This window comes from Triticum urartu, chromosome 7 (genome assembly GCF_003073215.2).
Source record: "Triticum urartu cultivar G1812 chromosome 7, Tu2.1, whole genome shotgun sequence".
Classification (NCBI taxonomy): domain Eukaryota; kingdom Viridiplantae; phylum Streptophyta; class Magnoliopsida; order Poales; family Poaceae; genus Triticum; species Triticum urartu.
The window spans coordinates 49,188,803-49,206,486 of NC_053028.1; the positions used below are offsets into that span (position 1 = coordinate 49,188,803).

Genomic DNA, 17,684 nt, shown 5'->3' on the forward strand with positions numbered 1-17,684 from the left:
ATGGATTGACGCATTGGGCGCATTGCCGACCCAAATGCAAAAGTGGACGGACGCCCGGCGGGCGGCCGACCCAAACGGACAAAAAACAGACAAATGTGCCGTCTGTTTGGGTCGCCCCATTGGAGTTGCTCTAAGGCCAAAGCCATGCTTAGGTGAGAAAAAAAATTAAAACCCCGAAGCGACCAGAACCAAACGCATCATACGTGAGCCGGATGTGTGAGTCCAACATGACGGTGGACCGGACTCCCGCAATACCCCGGATTTGCTTGCGGACCGATAGAATTTTAGGGAGGTAAATACATCATAAGTCACAGAACTTGCACGCGATGGTCAATTTGGTGCATAAACTTGTAAAATACATATTTCTGGTCATCTAACTTGTCTTTCTGTTCATATACGGTGCTTTTCTACTGTATAATGTGCACGCTTGGCTTGCCAACATGGCAGGGGCCCACTGTCAGTGGCTGGCGCAGTGGGTAATCTGCATGCACTTTTTTTTTCAAAAAGCACCTTTGCATTTTATTTATTTATGTAGAAAATCCTCAAATAGAATAAAAAGTGCTAGAGCGGCAACAGGATTCAAACACACAACCTGCTATGATTCGCCTAGCTTAGATAGCCACTTGACCTCTTACTGTTGACGTTTATAGAGCACAATTAGCTTTATATAAGATAAACCGTACGAGTTAAAGTAGAAACCAAACGAGAAAAGCGGAATATAGTTTTTTTTTGGACAAATCATCTAATTTTTTGTTTGAATTCAAATAATTTAAAATTTGAAAATAAGGATAAAAGGAAATATAGTGCCCAATGAATGTACGTATTTTTTTGGGACAAATCAACAAAATTTTGTTTGAATTCGAATAATTTTAAATCTGAAAATCTAGATAAAAGAAAATATGGGTCAGAATGAATGTACGTAATTTTTTTTCGGACAAATCAACTAATTTTTATTTGAATTTGAAAAATCTATATAAAAGAAATATAGTTCATAATGAATGTACGTAAATTTCTTTCGAACAAATCAATGGAAATTTTGTTCGAATTCAAATAATTTTAAATTGGAAATCTAGATAAAAGAAAACATAGGTCAGAATGAATGTATGTGTATTTTCTCCGGAATAAATAAATAAATTTTGTTTGAATTCAAATAATTTTAAATTAAAAAATCTAGAGAAAAGAATATATAGCGCAGAATGAATGTACATAATTTTGTTTCGAATAATTCATCTAAAAATTGGTTTGAATCCAAATAATTTTAAATTTGAAAATCTAGAGAAATGAAAATATATTCAGAATGTGCACTTTTTATTTTAGAGGTGATATACCTTAGTAGTCGAAATGAAATACCAAGTACGATCAGTTGGGGTGGACAGGCTCCATTACAATAGGTCGTTGATTAGAACTCGCTCGTCCCATTTTTTCCAACCCAATATATTTACAACTTACACTGACCGTAGGACCCAGCGGACAACTATTGTTGGAGTGCTTTTGCACAAAGTAAAAAAAAACAAGCGTGTTTTGAAAAACAGTAACATCACGTGCACTAGCCACTGACAATGGACCCAATATATTTACAATGTACATTGACAATGGGATCCAGCGGGCAACTATTGTTGGAGTGCTTTTGTACAAAGTAGAAAAATAAGGGTGTTTTAAAAAAAACATCGGTCCTGGTCATGTTGGCATGCCACATAGGCAGCGAATACACCTATGTACGGATAATGTGACCGTATTTGCACGCTCACGCAAGTTATATGACCAGAAACACGTATTTTACAAGTTTATGCACCAAACTAACCGTCACGAACAAGTTCTAAGACTTATGTATTTATCTCAATTTTAGGACTGACGCTGGTGTTTCGAGGGTTGGCCTCCGAGATGCTTCGTCTCCTCCACCTCCTTTCCTTTGGGTCCCCTCATCAATTCCAGTCCACTAGCACAGCTCGTCTTGTCCCATCGGCCGCTTGCAGGTTTCACCTGCTTCGCCAAGAAGACTCTGCGCCTGCTCATCGCCTTCTTCTTCCCCGTCGTCTTCCAGCCAAGACAAGATTCGAGCCGTCCGTGGTGACCGGTGAGTCCCGTGCCAGGTTGCCTCGTCGGCTCCGTTCTAATTCCTCTTTTCCCTTTCTCATCCGACCCTTTGCTTCGCCAGATCGTCAGTCCAGAGACGCCGCCGGGAACGGAACACCGTCGCGACGCCGGGAACGGAACACCGTCGCGCCGCCTCCAGAGTAAATCCTCTCGGCCCTCTCCTGCCATTCTCCCCTTTCAGCGGATAGATCGCCGAAATCGTCGCCCATCTGCTTTTTTTTCTCTTCTATTTTCATGCGTCCAATGATTTCTTGTTTCTCTATCGCTCCTGCTTTTCTCACGAAACTCTTTTTAGAAGGCTGATCCGCACGGATGAAACTGCTGTAGCTTGAGCTCATCAGAATGCTCCTTTCTGGATCTAGTCAGTCTAGATCTGTATAAATTTTTACAACTAGTATTTTTTTTAGTACATTTTAGTTACGTGTAGATGTTACATGTTTTTTTGTTTCTGCGAATACTAGTAATTTTTGCATTTTAGATACGAGTAAATGTCACTGCAAAAATGCAAGTAGTACTCTTTAATCATTACATTTCAGATATGTGTAAATGTATAAAATTATTAAATCTGCAGACTTTCTTTTAAATTGCGTCGTCGCTCTCATATGGTGATTATGATCATGCAAAAAAATCAATTACTCCATGACAACAAATGCGAATAATTTATACGTCTGATATGTGTAAATGAAACTGATTTTTTTCTGAAACCAAAAATTGAAATACAAGGGAGTCTGATCTGATTCGTTGCCCAGCACGCACACCTCACACCTGCATGCACACAAATGACACAGCGCGGTATCAGGAACAAAGAAGTTCAAAAACCAACACCGGTCCACTTGCATAGATCTAACGGTCCACCATAAAATGAGTGACCAAACTGATGGCAGCAAGAATCGGCTGATAAATCTAACGGTCCACCATAAAAAGAGGAGAGTGACCAAACTCGAAGTTTCACCACAGTGATTTTTAGTAAATCACGTTTCTTCTTCATGCGCCACACTAATGTTTGCTTGTTCTTTTTTTTTTCTTAACAGCTAGCATTCAACATGCCGAACAGCAGCGGCGTGACCGTGTTCGACGACCTGCCCGAGTGGCTTGTCGTTGACGAGATCCTTGTCCGGCTGCCGGCCAAGGATGTACTTCGGTGCCGTGCCGTCCGCCAGTCGTGGCGCAGCGGCACTTCCACCAACGCGTTCATCCTCAACCACCACCACCGCCAGCCCTCGCTCCCCATCATCAAAAACATAGAGGGCATCTACCGCCATGCCGGATCCCCTAGTGATCAAAAGATACAGCGTGTCCTCCGGAACGCAGATCCCTTTAAAAACGAGATGACTCTATGCCATGCCGCTTGTGATGGCCTCCTCATCCTGGAGAAGCAATCCAATTTCTACATCTGCAACCCTACCACCCGCAAGTGTGCTTCCCTGCCACATCCTCCACGACGGCCAGGCTTCAGCGCCGTCGGCGTAGTCGGCTTCTACCGGCTCCACACATCTGGAGAACACCGGGTTCTCTGGGCGTCATACTTGAACCAAATGCCGTACTTGGTACTCATTGGGGCTGCCGTCCCAACTGAGTTGCCTGATTACTTCATACTCACAGTTGGATCGGACCAGCCAAGATGCATCCAATGGCCGACAATTTGAAAATATGGGTTTCCTACCCTGTCCTTCAATACTCCACCAGTCCACAATCGTGCTCGCCTGCACTGGGCAACATGGGCAACAGGCCTCAACATAACGGTATTTGACACCGTAGCCGAGACATTCTGGCAGATGAGCCGCCCAGCACAGTTGGGTGAGAAGGTGACATTGTTGGATATGTGCGGCTCCCTTGCCTTGTGCTGCACCACCAATGACTGTCAATTTAGATGTTTGGGTGTTGCAGGACTATGATGCTGAAACCTGGGGCTTTCAGTACCGGTTTAACTTGTCAGCAATGGAGGCATTGCCACCGTTTAAGTTTGACCTCAATGCTCTCCCTAGGATGGCTGTGATCAATGAGCGTGAGCCGTTGATCGAGCAGTGTGTTGGCCGTCTGTTGCATTGTGACATTGATGGTGTGTTTTTAGGATATGTGCGAGCCAAGGAGCCTGGGAACCACTTTATGCTAACTATGCAGCGCCTCCAAGAGAGCATGATTTCAGTCCCATTGTTTGAGGCGCAGGAAGAAGATGCTGTGAACAAGGAGTCTCCATTCGTCATGGTGCTATAAGATGCCAGGCTCCATCTTAATGATTTCGACTAGCTGTTTGTTGTGCCCTTGGGAGTATCTATCCTGTATGAACCTTGCTTTCTGTTCTGTCTTCTTACTTTTTTAGTACTAGTAGAACCGAACACTTTGTATGTCTGAAGTAGCGCCTCATCACTTGGTGCTTGTTATGCTATCTTGAGCGTCATGTTGATGTTGTAAAAAATGGTGTGTCTATGCTATTGCTATGTAGAACTGCTATAATGTTCATGTTCACCCCTGTTGACTTTCAGTTTGCGCTGTTATTAAGGCATGGTTGCAGTTTGAAATGCTGATTCCTTCGTGAGAATTTGTGGTATTTTAGTTGTTGAAATGGTTAGTAGTTTAGTTACTCCCATCCGTGGCTTAATATTTTGATCTTTCATGTTCAGTGCACGCTTTGGTCCTGCTGATTTCATGTTCAGGCATATTTCGGAAGCTGCATGCCATTTTGGTGCTCAGCAGCATGGTTTTGTGTCTGATCGTCACTACAGTGGCAGGTTTTACTACTTCAACACGAATATTGTTTCTGTTTTCTGGCAAGTACAGGCTTTGTTCCATTGACTTTCAACCATTTCAGAGAAAAGAGCTTGGCTTTTGGTTTTGTTTCCAGATTCTTTTTGGGGGGTAGGAATGAATTATTTATGAACTTGATTGATTGACTTTCACCAGTTGGGAGAAGAGACGTTGGTGATATATGAAATTCCATCTCTGCACCCGAGCTCATTTGCACCTGAGCTGACGAAAAAAATCAAAACAAATACTAGAAAAATTCAAAAAAAATCTGAAAAATTATTATGCGGTAGATAATTTGATGCATGGGGTTCGCTCCAATTTTCAAATCATTTGGACATCTGAGGAGGAGCTCTCAGCAAAAAAGATAAATTGGAAGTCTGTACAAAAAGTTTACTGTTCATGTACTATTTTGGTCTGATTTGTCTTTTTTCCTGAGAGCTGCTCAGATGTTCAAATGACATAAAATTTGGAGCGGGCCTGACGCATCAAATTGTCTACTACAAAAAAAAGTTGGAATTTTTTGATTTTGTTTTGATTTTTTTTCTAACCGGGTGCAGATAAGCCTGATTACCGAAACGCCCTACTCGGTGATATAAATCTTGTATAAGTGTTGCTAGCTGGGGTCTTTCTTTGCTGCTGCTTCTGTGACCCGAATTGTCATAGTGGAACCTAGTCTTGTTCCTTTTACCCCCAAAAAAGGACCAGGCAGTTGAACCTGGTCTATTTTGGTTCAGCAATGTGCTAATTACCAGTTCATCTTGGTTTGTATGAAGATCTGTACCTTGCATGGTCACAGTTTCACCATGATATTTCTATTATTTTATCTAAAATTTTGCTGATTTTTTGGCCATTCCGATGGCGACAGTTCCCACAGCAACAAAACAAAATGTACAAAAACTTAAAACGTAGAAAGAAAAATTAAAATGGAAAAGAAATGCGCATCCAGGGAATCGAACCCTGGTCAGTACCGTGGGAGGGTACTATGATACCACTACACCAGATGCGCTGACATGCTTTCGCAGTTTTGGTACTGATTAATTAGGATTCTAGACCTGCAAAGAAAAAAAAAGAGCAGAATGGAGAAGTGGGGTATCGATCCCCATACCTCTCGCATGCTAAGCGAGCGCTCTACCATCTGAGCTACATCCCCATTACGTGCTGTAGTTAACTAGCGTTAATATTCATCTTATAATTTACCTAAAAATACGCATCTTTTAATAAACACAGCTTAGGCTACGGTGGGGTTGATCAATGATCAAACGCGGAATTTATCTGCTGTAGGGCAGATTGTGGAGGAAGTTAAAGCATTGTTAAAGACTAGACAGGATTACAAGATTACTTGGGTCCGGCGATCGGCTAATGGGGTTGCTCATTCGTTAGCAAAGTTGGGGCTTAGCAGTAGAGTTTCAGAGTTTTGGGACCTTGTTCCCCCACATTGTATTTTAAGTACTGTCTCGGATGAAATTCCTGTTTTAGCTTAATAAAAGTGGAAGGTTGAATAAAAAAAAAAAAGCTTAGTCTTGCTCGTTGGGTCCTGTTTTTGGTGTAGTATTGCTTACCCAACCTTGGGCGATACGGTTATTTCCCCTTCTTCTAATCCGGCTCGTGTATTGCTTCTCCCGTATGCGGCATCTTTTTTGTTTCCTTGGTGGACTCGACTCACACCTCATGTTTGTGTTCATACTTCATACTCGAGCACCGACCGGAGGCTCTAATAAAGAAACGGATGCATTAAAAATCCAGAAACGTCTTTGGTCATCAGGATAGATCAACAGAGTATGAATTACATGACGAGAATTATCATTCCATCACCACTATCGTCCTCATCCCCAAGTGGCTTAACCGCGGATGCCATCTCGTCGTCGAGTGCCTTGAATTTGTTGATGTAGTCGGAGATGGACGGAGCCCTTGTGTGTAGTAGCTAGCGGGTTGCGGGTGTTTACGGCGCGAGCCTGTCTATGTTGAGAAGATGCCCTCAGTGGCCTTCAATGTGTGTGCCACATTAGTTCCTTTAATGTGCGTGCCACAATAGGTTGGATGATGACCGCTGCAAGCATGCTGCGAGAGAGCTATGTGTGTGTTTACAGAGCGAGTTTTATTTGGGTTAGGAAGATGTTCTAAATGGCCTTCCATGTGCGCAACACAATCGGCTGGGTGATGAGCGCTTAAGATCCATTCAATCAGTGACCATGAGGTGTACTGGGTTCACCACGGTGATGACCTACCCATCTTTATGATGCCGGGGAGAGTTTCCACTGGAACAACAACCGTCGAGTCAATGAAGCGATGTTTTTGTGCGCTACGAGTTGTGGAGAGAACCCGCCCCTTCCAGAGCAGATGATTGGTCTTGGCCAGCTTCTCCGTGATGAAATGGGCTAAGGACACAATGAGATAAAGGGGTGATGCGGTGGAGGAGCTAGCCATGACTTTGGTTGGATGCAACACACTAGATGTGATCCAAAGTGGACTGGCTCGTGATACCATGTGAGATTTTGTGTAAGCGTTTGTACCTCCTGAAGGAGGCTGCGTGGATTGTATTTATAACGATATACACATGTCGGTTACAATAGATCTTCCCAGATCACAGTTTGATAGTTGAGGGAACTAGTTTAAACTATGTCCAATACCTTATCTCTATGAATCAAGTTGTTCCTGTTGTAACTACAAGATTATATAGGTAGATTGTAACTAATTCTAACACAAGAAGTTGCTTTTGATGTTGATCCCACTCGTCAATTCTTTCTCCACAATGGCATCCTCAAGTACAACAATAGGCTTTATGTTGGTACATCTAACTTCCATTCTTCTACATTAGGTGGTCATTCGAGATAAGAGCTATTTACCACAGGATCGAAAGGATTCTCTATTTGCAAAAGTTAAAATCTATAGTGGAAACATTTGTCCCTCGGTGCCCTAGTTGTCAAACCACAAAATTTGAACATATACATCCTCCCAGTAAACTTTAACATCTATCATCTCCTCCCATTGCTTGGTCTCACATTACAATGGACTTTATCACTTGTGTTCCCAAATCCAAGGAAAGAAGTAATATTGGAAGTAGTGGTTTGTGTGAAATTAAAGTATGCTCACTTCCTACCAATTAGCACTCCCGTACACTACTCAGAGTGTCTTCCAGGTTATGGCGGACAAAGTCACGGTGACGGAGTTACATAATGAAAAAACATGTGGTGCCCCCATGTTTGGTTTTGGTAATTGATGACAATCTCTATGGACTAATGGTTGCCTTGAGTTATATTTGAAGGTTTTGTCCATAGGCTTTTCTTGGAGTACATGTGTTGGTTTCAAGGAAAGTTTGTGTCGACCAAGGTGTTATTCAAGGAATTATCCAAAGATTGGTCATGTGAGAGTTGAGCTTATTGCAAGCATGTCTTGAAGAAGAAGATTGTGTGATCATTCATGTCTACCTTCAAGACATCATTCAAATGAAGAGAATTGGAAAGGTTCAAGGATGATCAAGACTAAGTCAAGAGTGAATCAAGTTGATCAACTCACAAAGCGCAGAAGATGTACCGAGAGGGATCAAGTGATCCCATGGTATGGTAAGAATTGTCAATTACGCTTTGTGTACTAACCCATGGTCTACGTGAGAGTTCTTTATGGGGTTAGGTTGCGGTGTGCAAGTTCAAGTGGAGCATCACGAAGAGATCAAATGCTTGAAGCTTGCCGTCCTTTGTGGTGATAATGGACTTGTGAAGATGTGCGGAAGAGTGGCTCACCCATAGTGGAGTATGGGGGAGCAATCAACTAGTCTTCATCGAGTCAACACAGTCAAGAAAGGTGGTCCAACTTGAGGGAGTCAAGATTGTCATCATCTAGCTCAAGTGGACCATGTGCAAGGCAAAGGTTTGCCCTTGATAGGTTTTCTATTTTACCAGTCTCATGATGGTAGTTGGGAGACCGGGTTATAGGATCGATTGCCGTACTATCAAGGGGGGCTCTCGATGAGTAACTTGATCGTATCGTTCGTAGAGAGCTCAAACCATTGCATCCTTGCATCATCTTTCTTGGTTCTTGTTTGGTTCTCTTTGTGAGTCTTAGAGCTTATGGTCATCTTGATGACAAGCTCGAGTTCATTGAAAACGGAGTTCACTTGCATCTTCTATGATGTTTTCGATGTTCGAGGTTTTGCCGGTTCTTCTCGGTTGGAGGTTTCACTCCTCTATTTGTTGGCATACCTCCTCTGCCTCTTCTTACTATATCCAGTCGCTGTTTTGATACTACTCGTCGTCTTGTTTCCAATAAGCTTGAGTTTGCTCAATTCGGAGCTCATATGCAGAAGTTATGGCAGTTCTGGTTTTCTTGAGAGTGGTTTTTGTCTGGTCCCAGCGGTAGTACCGCGTGCCCCAGCGGTAGTACCGCGTGGAGCTCTCAGTCGTTGTACCGCTGCTTCCGGCCGGTGGTACCGCCAACTTGCTCAGCAAAGTCTTGGGCGGTTGTTCCGGCCAGGCACCGCCCAAGTACCGGTCAGGCCTCTGTTTTGATGCGGTACTCGGGCGGTGGTGGCCCGGTTGGTCCGGTCGTACCGGTACCACCGGTGTCCGGAGCGGTTCTACCGCTCAGGACTTAGCCGCCCGAGCGCTCAAGGCCATGCGGTTGCACCGGCCCGGTACCGCTCGACTACCGCACTCAGGGGTGACTCTCTTTTGTTCCTATGCGGTGGTTGAGCGGTGGCTGGGCGCTTGGTCCGGTTGTTCTTCTCAACCGGTGCTACCGCCTGGTCGCCCGGTTGTACCGCCTGGTAGGGTTCTGCACGTATACTGTGAGTCCCGGTTGTACCGGGACCAGGAGCGGTAGTACCGCTCATGTGCGGGCTGAGCACATAACGGTTGGATTTCCCCCTCCTATAAAAGGGGGTCTTCTTCCCCATTGACCCTAACCTTTTAAGCTCGTGTTCTTCCCCCATTGTTGACCTTCTTTGAGCTTGTTAACTCTCAATCCCTCCATGGATTCTTACTAGTTTTTTAGGGAAAAGAGAGAGGAGATCTAGATCCACATTTCCACCAATCACTTTCTCCTCTATGTGAGGGGAACCCCTTGGATCTAGATCTTGGAGTTCTTGGTGTTCTCCTTCTTGCTCTTCCTCTCATTTTCCTCCCTAGCACTAGTTGCTCCGGTGGGGTTTGAGAGAGAAGGACTTGGGCACTCCGTGTGCCCTTGCCATTGCATTTGGTGCATCGGTTTGAGTTCTCCACGGTGATACGTGGAAGTGAAGTTTGAGAAGCTTATTACTCTTGGGTGTTTGGGCACCCTAGAGCTTGTTCCTCTTGGGTGCCTTGGCGCCCTAAACGGTTGGTGTTGTTCGGAGCTCAATCATTGTGGTGTAAAGCTCCGGGCAAGCGTCGGGGTCTCCAATTAGGTTGTGGAGATCGCCCCGAGCAATTTGACGGGTATCGGTGACCGCCCCAAGGGTTGCCAAAGTGTACGGGTTCGGTGACCGCCCCCAAGGGTTGCCATTTGTACGGGTTCGGTGACCGCCCTCAAGGGTCCTTTAGTGGAATCACGGCATCTTGCATTGTGCGAGGGCGTGAGGAGATTACGGTGGCCCTAGTGGCTTCTTGGGGAGCATTGTGCCTCCACACCGCTCCAAACGGAGATTAGCATCCGCAAGGGTGTGAACTTCGGGATACATCATCGTCTCCGCATGCCTCGGTTATCTCTTACCCGAGCTCTTTACTTATGCACTTTACTTTGTGATAGCCATATTGTTTCTTGTCATATATCTTGCTATCGCATAGTTGCTTATCTTGCTTAGCATAAGTTGTTGGTGCACATAGGTGAGCCTAGTTGTTTTAGGTTTTGTGCTTGACAAATTAACCGCTAGGTTTATTCTTCATTTGTTCAAGCCTAAATCGTAATTATTTTAAAACGCCTATTCACCCCCCCCCCCTCTCTAGGCGACATCCACGATCTTTCACATAACATTCCTTAAATCTTTGAGTTAACTCTATCAAGAACTTTTCAAATGTGTGAAGGTGGAACGATGTATCAACACAACATCACACCCCGCAAACTGACGACCAAATAAAAAGAGTTGACCAATGCACCAAGTCTTCTATCTGCGTTGCATGGTTTTCGAGGCCTTATATGGTTATAAACCTCCCCAAACGACCAAATAAAAAGAGTTGACCAATTCACCCTGTGTTTTGGCTCCCACTAGCTGAACTGTGGCACAATAACTCTTACCACTTCTCACTGAAAAAAACTCCTTTTGAGGCCTTATATGGTTATAAACCTCCCCAAATGACCATTTATGACAGTGAACAAATGGTTGCTCAATTCAGAACAAATAATGAACAAGCGCAAACCAGAATGAAATACTTCACAAATATGAAAAAGGAATGAAAGATCTTTCTCTATGGGTGATCATGTTTGCCTAAAGATCCAACCTTACCGTTAAAATTATTTTGGATCGAGAGGACATCTCAAACTTCGATCCAAATCTCGTGGTGGATCTAAGATTTTCCCTAGAGCCCTAGAGTTACTTTGGGCGTAGAAGCGAGCATGTCGCCTCAACGATGCCTTCAAGAAGGAAGCAATGCTCGCAGACACCGCCGTCGTCTGCCCTGGCCAGAACCGGAAGCAAGACCATCCAACACTATGTCATCGCCTCATGCCCGATCGAGACCCAACTAGACTATCGCCACTTGAAGGAAGATACTGAAGAACTGAACACCTATATGACAAATGTGCAAGTTCAGATAACAGACAAAGACGAGACGAGGGAAGATCTACGAGCTTGGCCTTTGGTTGGTTTTGTTTCCAAGTTCTTTTTGGAGGTTAGGAATGAATTAGTCATGAACTTGATGATTGGCTTTTTTTGAAACAGGGATTGATTGACTTTCAGCAGTTGGGAGAAAAAGGTTGGTGGTATAAATCTTGTAACTTGTAGGGTCTTTCTTTGCTGCTGCCTCTGTGACCGGTTGTGTTGCCTGGAGTTATTTTGATGTTACATGTCTCTGTTTTTGTTTAGCGGAACCTAATCTTGTTCCTTTTACCCCCAAAAAAGGACCAGACAGTTGAACCTGGTCTATTTTGGTCAACAATGTGCTAATTCCCAGTTCATCTTTGTTTGGGTCACAGTTTCACCATGATATTTCCATTATTTATCTAAAAAATTGCTGATATTTTGGCCGATTCCAATGGCAACAGTTTGCACAGCAACAAAACAAAATGTACAAAAACTGTGGTGTACACACAAAAAATTAAAATTCAAACAAAGATTTATCTTCTTGTGCCAAACAATGCTTTCTGCACTACTCCCTTCTCCCTAAAACTGTGGCGTTTTTAAGCAAGGAAATCATTGGCATGTGGATTAGTGAAGAGTTTCTTCACGGGACCTTGGATGACTTAGAAGAACTAGGAAGCAAGTACTATAAGGAGCTGATACTGAGAAATCTTATAGAGCCAAATACATAGTTTGTTGATCAGTGTGTCTACAACATACATGATGTTCTACGCTCGTTTGCTCAATTTGTGGCTAGAGATTAAGCACTAGCAGCTCACAATGGAGAAACTAATATTGTTACTAAACTTAGTGAACATGAGTTGCTATAATTTTTTGATAATTATAGAGGGGATGATGCTTTTCTTTCTACAGATAACCGGAGAAACTGCCAGTACTAAAATTTGCACAAATAATTATCAAATAAAACTACAAAACTCAATACAGACACATAAAAGAATAAAAATTCACCACACAAATAATTTTGACTACACCATTACAACTTAAGCTCAAGTTTAGCTAGCACAAAGATAGGAACTTATGGGTTCTGCGCTACAAAAAAATCTGAATTCTCAAGTTGTCATATCTGAGGCCGAGACACTTCTGGAGAAAATGAGTTGCAAGGCGGCGGTAAGTAGTCCTGCTAAGGTCTAAGGTATTTTCCTTCACATCGACACCAGGTACCGATGTAGGCCAAACTACAAATAAAAGTGAGGAAGTTAGCATCAGTTCACAGTACAACAGTTTCAGAAAACTAACACTTGATCTGTGCATTGTGTCATTGCCGAACATACAACTTATTAGTTATGCTAACATTTGAACTTCATGTGATTCGCCATAGTTATGAAGAACATGCAGAGAATTGATATTTGCCAAACTTCATAATGAGTATGAGGAGCATGACAACAAAAATCAAAAAAAGAAGCTTCTTGGGGCACATCCAACACAACAAAACCATGGAGCAGATTCAGGGATTTTAACTTAGACAACAAACCATGGAGCAGATTCAGGGATTTTATCTTAGACAACAATATCATAACAAGAAGGTCGCCCAAGCAAGGTCGTTCCTGCTACCATTGCAAGTGCAGTTCCATAACCTGTGGATTGCAGATAATTAGATCAGGACAAGTAACATTCAAATGCTTCCTTACAAGAATTCAATACAGTTCATGCATTCTGATGATCAGATCACATCAAGACACCAAAAAGATTTAGGAGAATACTAAAAAAAAAATCCATGCTGTGAAGAAAGACTCTTGGAACAAAGTACTAAACCACATACTATTTTGAAACATGGAAAATTATAGTTTGACCATGTCCAGCTAGGTTTACATGATGGTTCCAAGTGAATAACAATCAGCATTATTAAGATGAAAATGAACACCTAAAAAGAAACAGTTTATTTGAATACAACATACAGAACTACAGAATACAGATGCAAACACCAGCCCTATTTGGATTGAATGTAATTTTGTGTGCTCCCCGTTATTTAGAGCTCAATGTAACAACACACACTAATATATATAGATTCCTCACCAAATCATAAACTGGTTTAAATTTCCATTTCACGAATCTCCCGTTACTTAAATTTCCATTTGATGAAGCAATGACACAAAAAAAAAGATGCGTAAAATCTGCTACTCCTTGAACATACACAAATTGGTGGCACAAAAAAAGTCATCAGGCATGATGCAAGTGGGATAAAAAATGAAATATGGCCAGAGATTACTAGCTTATGCAAGGAGCATATTGGTGCGAGGCAAATCTGCAATCTGCATCGATTTAGAGAAGGGCTGGCCGAGACTTGGGCCAGTTAAGGCTTCAGCAGAGGGGCGGAGCACTGACTCTGTAAGGCCATTATTTCGTGTATATTCAGAGAAGATAATTATCAGAAGAGTATTAGAATAACTAATTGCTAGCCAGTGCATCCACACATCAACACATGTTATCCGGTACATATTCCAACGAGATGTCATGGAACGAGCATATTCGTGCAAGGCAAAGCAAACCTGGAATCTGTATCGTGTTAATGGAAGGGTTGACCGAGACTTGGGCCAGTTGGGGCTTCAACAGAGGCGTGTAGCACTGTAAGGCCATGGTTGCGAGTATATTCAGAAAACCTGTCTATTAATTGTGAATCTATTAATTGCGAGTATTGCGACGTGCGAGTATATTCAGAAAACCTGTCAATTCAAGATGATTAGATCAACTAGTCGAAAACCAGCGCACCCACACATTCCAAAGTAGTAAATTTTGCCATGATAATTGAGTATCATATTCTGAACTTGACATTCAGGATTTGATCCAGCTACAGTTACTCCACAACCCCTGTTACCTAAACTTAACACTTGAGGGTTCAGCTTTTAAACTGAACTTGACACTTGGCAATCATGACTGAATACCATGCATAATGCTGAATGATTAACCGGCTTTCTTAGCTCGCACTGCACACACACTTGTGCTTTTGTTCACCAGTATTGCCGTGTTCAACAAGTTCGCGGCGATAGGAATAGCTCATACCATAAGTATAGTCATGAATTGATCTGAAAGTAGCCCTCCAATATCTTTGCCTACTAGTCTATTAATTGTGATTCGATTATATTGTGGCTGCTAAACAACAGTTACTCCAATCATCTCTGAAATAAGTACATGCTAACAATGACACTGCTTGTGCATTGCTGCCATTGTATGCAAATTAGTTGTCTTAACTAATAGTAATTTATCTCTCCGACTTTTGCTTTTTTTACTTTGAGAAAGGCACAACACAAGAAAATGTGAGGTGGATTCCTATTAACCAGTGAAGTAAATTTTCTCTCTGACATTGGAAATTGCTCTTAACCAAAACTTTTCTATTATTGATTCTCAAGGAAGTTCATCCTACTGTAAGCCTAAATTCTGTAATTCATGAGCAACCCCACTGGACTCAGATAAATCAAGGATGGAGCGATAAAATACCTGAAGGAAATGGAGCATGTTAAAATCCATAGCTCTGGTAAAAGGATGCCCTTCCCACATAGCAGGTCAGTAGCCAAGCAAGCTCATAAAGTCACAATTCATATGATAAATTCAGAGATGCCACTTGCCATCATTCAGTATGGCTATGATGAGAACCATGAATAGTGCCAGAAGAACAAACCTGCAACCATTAAAGACAGCAAGATACCGGTGGTGAAATACTGTCATGATTACCTACTATTGGATTTGCTGCTGCATTCTTACCACTATCCGTATGGTGATGCAAACGGCATACATTTGCAGCCAAGTAGTACAAATCGACAGAACTCTTGTAGTAGAAGAAAACATGGGAACTTCAGCTGAACTTTAGCGTGTAGTTCATCATGCACTGCAAGATGGAGAACACAATGCAGAGGCCAGACTCCGTGAGCACGATGTCGACGCAGACCTGGCAGCGTCCGTCGTGTCCGACAGCCGTTGCCGCAGGTGCCCAACAAAATCCAAACAAAGACAATGAACATTAATGATTGCAGGAAGTCCATAGATAAGCTAACTACCTGGAATACCTAACAATTTAAAATATATGCTTGAATGAAGTTGCAGAATGAGACAAAAAAGGGAGACAAGAGTGAGAGCAGGGGGGAGAACTGAGGTGGAGGCAAACCTGAACCGCCTCGTCATCCTTGCTCCTGCTCCTCCTCTGCCGGGAAGGAGAGGGTTGTGGGGCACAGGAGATGCGTGGAGTCACCATTGTGCACAAGCTGCAGGTGTCGACGCCCATCTTCTGAGGCCACAGCACTGCACATGCTCCTCGAGGAAGAGGCGGAGCGCGGCCAAACTAAATCTCATAATCCACCATAAAATTTGGTTAAAGATCACAGGCCGCTAACTAAATCCAAATTGTTTCAAATTTTTAAAGGTTCATTTATCCACCAATATAATAATCACCATGCTTATCTATTAGACCTAAAATCTCATAATCCACCAAACATCTTTGACTATCTTCTTACGACACAGTCTCCTAACTAAATCCAACTAAAACCTCATAAATCACGGAGAAATTTGGTACAATATCACAATCACCTAACTAAATCCAAATTGTTCAAGATTAATTAATACACCGAACATCTTTGTCTATCTCCTCAACATCACAATCAACTAACTAATCCATCAAATATGTCATAATCCACCATAAAATTTGGTTCAAGATCACAATCGCCTAACTAAATCCAAAAAAAATTCAAGTTTATAAATTTATTTATCCACCAATATAATAATCAACATGCTCACCTACTAGACCTAAATTCGCATAATCTAGCCGAACATCTTTTACTAGCTCGTCAAGACACCAATCACCTAACTAAATCCAACCAAAACCTCATAATCCACCGTAAAATTTGGTCAAAAGATCACAATCACATAACTAAATCCAAATTGTTTCAAATTAAATAAATATTTGTTCATCCACCAATATAGTAACCACCATGCTCATCTACTAGACCTAAAATCTCATAATCCACCAAACATGTTTGATTATCATCTCAAGACACAATCACCTAACTAAATCCAACTAAAATCTCATAAATCACAGAGAAATTTGGTTCAATATCACAATCATCTAGCTAAATCCAAATTGTTTAAGATTAATTAATCTATCGAACATCTTTCACATCTTCCGAAGATCACAATCTACTAACTAAATCTATTGAAAATCTCGTAATCCACCGTGAAATTCGTTCAAGATCACAATCGCCTAACTACATCTGCTCCATGTTTACTAAAGGGTGATTTATCCATCAATATAATAACCACCATGCTCACTTACTAGACCTAAATTAACATAATTCACCAAACATATTTGACTAACTCGTTGAGATCAGAGTCCCCTAACTAAATCCACCAAAATCCACCGTGAATTTGGTTGAAAAGTAACAATCACCTAACTAAATCAAAGATTTGTTTACCCACGAATATAATAATCACCATTCTCATAGTCCAGGAAACATCTTTGACTATGTTCTCAAGACATGATCACCTACTAAATCCACCTAAAATCTCATAACCCAGCATGAAATTCAGTTCAGTATCACAACTACCTAACTAAATCCAAATTGTTCAAGAATAATTAATCCACCAAACATCTTTGAATATCTTCTCAAGATCACAATCAACTAACTAATCCATAAAAAATCTCATAATCCACCATAAAGTTTGGTTCAAGGTCACAATCACCTAACTAAATCAAAATTGTTCCAAATTTATTGAAGATTCATTTATCCACCAATATAATAATCAACATGCTCACCTACTAGACCTAAATTCGCATAATTCACCGAACATTTTTTACTAGCTCGTCAAAATCACGCCCACCTAACTAAATCCAACTAGCACCTTATAATCCATCATAAAATTAGGTTAAAAGATCACAATCACATAACTAAATTCAAATCATTCCAAACTAAATTAAATATCTATTTATCTCACCAATATAATAATCATCATGCTCATCTACTAGACCTAAAATCTCATGATCCACAAAACATTTTTGATTATCATCTTGAGACACAATCACCTACCTAAATCCAACTAAAATCTTATAAATCACAGAGTAATTTGGTTCAATATCACAATCACCTAACTAAATCCA

General features: G+C 41.8%; 1 protein-coding gene, 1 long non-coding RNA gene and 2 other non-coding genes across 13 annotated transcripts; 1 reads left to right on the plus strand and 3 right to left on the minus strand.

Annotated features, from left to right (window-relative positions):
• Positions 1 to 1,945: 1,945 nt before the first annotated feature.
• Positions 1,946 to 4,576, plus strand: LOC125523489 (F-box/LRR-repeat protein At2g43260-like). The gene is made up of 3 exons (XM_048688524.1): positions 1,946 to 2,074; positions 2,156 to 2,234; positions 3,126 to 4,576. Exon 3 carries the CDS (start codon positions 3,138 to 3,140, stop codon positions 3,738 to 3,740), a length of 603 nt encoding a protein of 200 aa, XP_048544481.1. The 5' UTR covers positions 1,946 to 2,074; positions 2,156 to 2,234; positions 3,126 to 3,137; the 3' UTR covers positions 3,741 to 4,576.
• Positions 4,577 to 5,774: 1,198 nt separating this feature from the next.
• TRNAG-CCC lies at positions 5,775 to 5,845 on the minus strand. Its single transcript has one exon. It is a non-coding gene; the product is annotated as a tRNA-Gly (tRNA).
• A 71-nt stretch (positions 5,846 to 5,916) lies between these two features.
• Positions 5,917 to 5,989, minus strand: TRNAA-AGC. The gene has a single exon. It is a non-coding gene; the product is annotated as a tRNA-Ala (tRNA).
• Positions 5,990 to 12,477: 6,488 nt separating this feature from the next.
• On the minus strand, positions 12,478 to 17,678 carry LOC125522197. 10 transcript variants are annotated; one of them, XR_007289686.1, is made up of 5 exons: positions 15,302 to 17,678; positions 15,038 to 15,218; positions 14,092 to 14,206; positions 13,812 to 13,928; positions 12,478 to 13,179 (listed from the first exon to the last, which is right to left on the minus strand). It is a non-coding gene; the product is annotated as an uncharacterized LOC125522197 (long non-coding RNA). The 10 variants fall into 10 exon arrangements; XR_007289683.1 differs by having other exon boundaries at positions 12,478 to 14,206; positions 15,302 to 15,425; positions 15,702 to 17,678; XR_007289682.1 differs by having other exon boundaries at positions 12,478 to 14,206; positions 15,302 to 15,485; positions 15,702 to 17,678.
• Positions 17,679 to 17,684: the final 6 nt, after the last annotated feature.

What these genes read in the sequence shown, in the direction of transcription:
- LOC125523489 (XM_048688524.1), top strand. Translation starts at nt 3,138, where the DNA reads ATGCCGAACAGCAGCGGCGTGACCGTGTTCGACGACCTGCCCGAGTGG.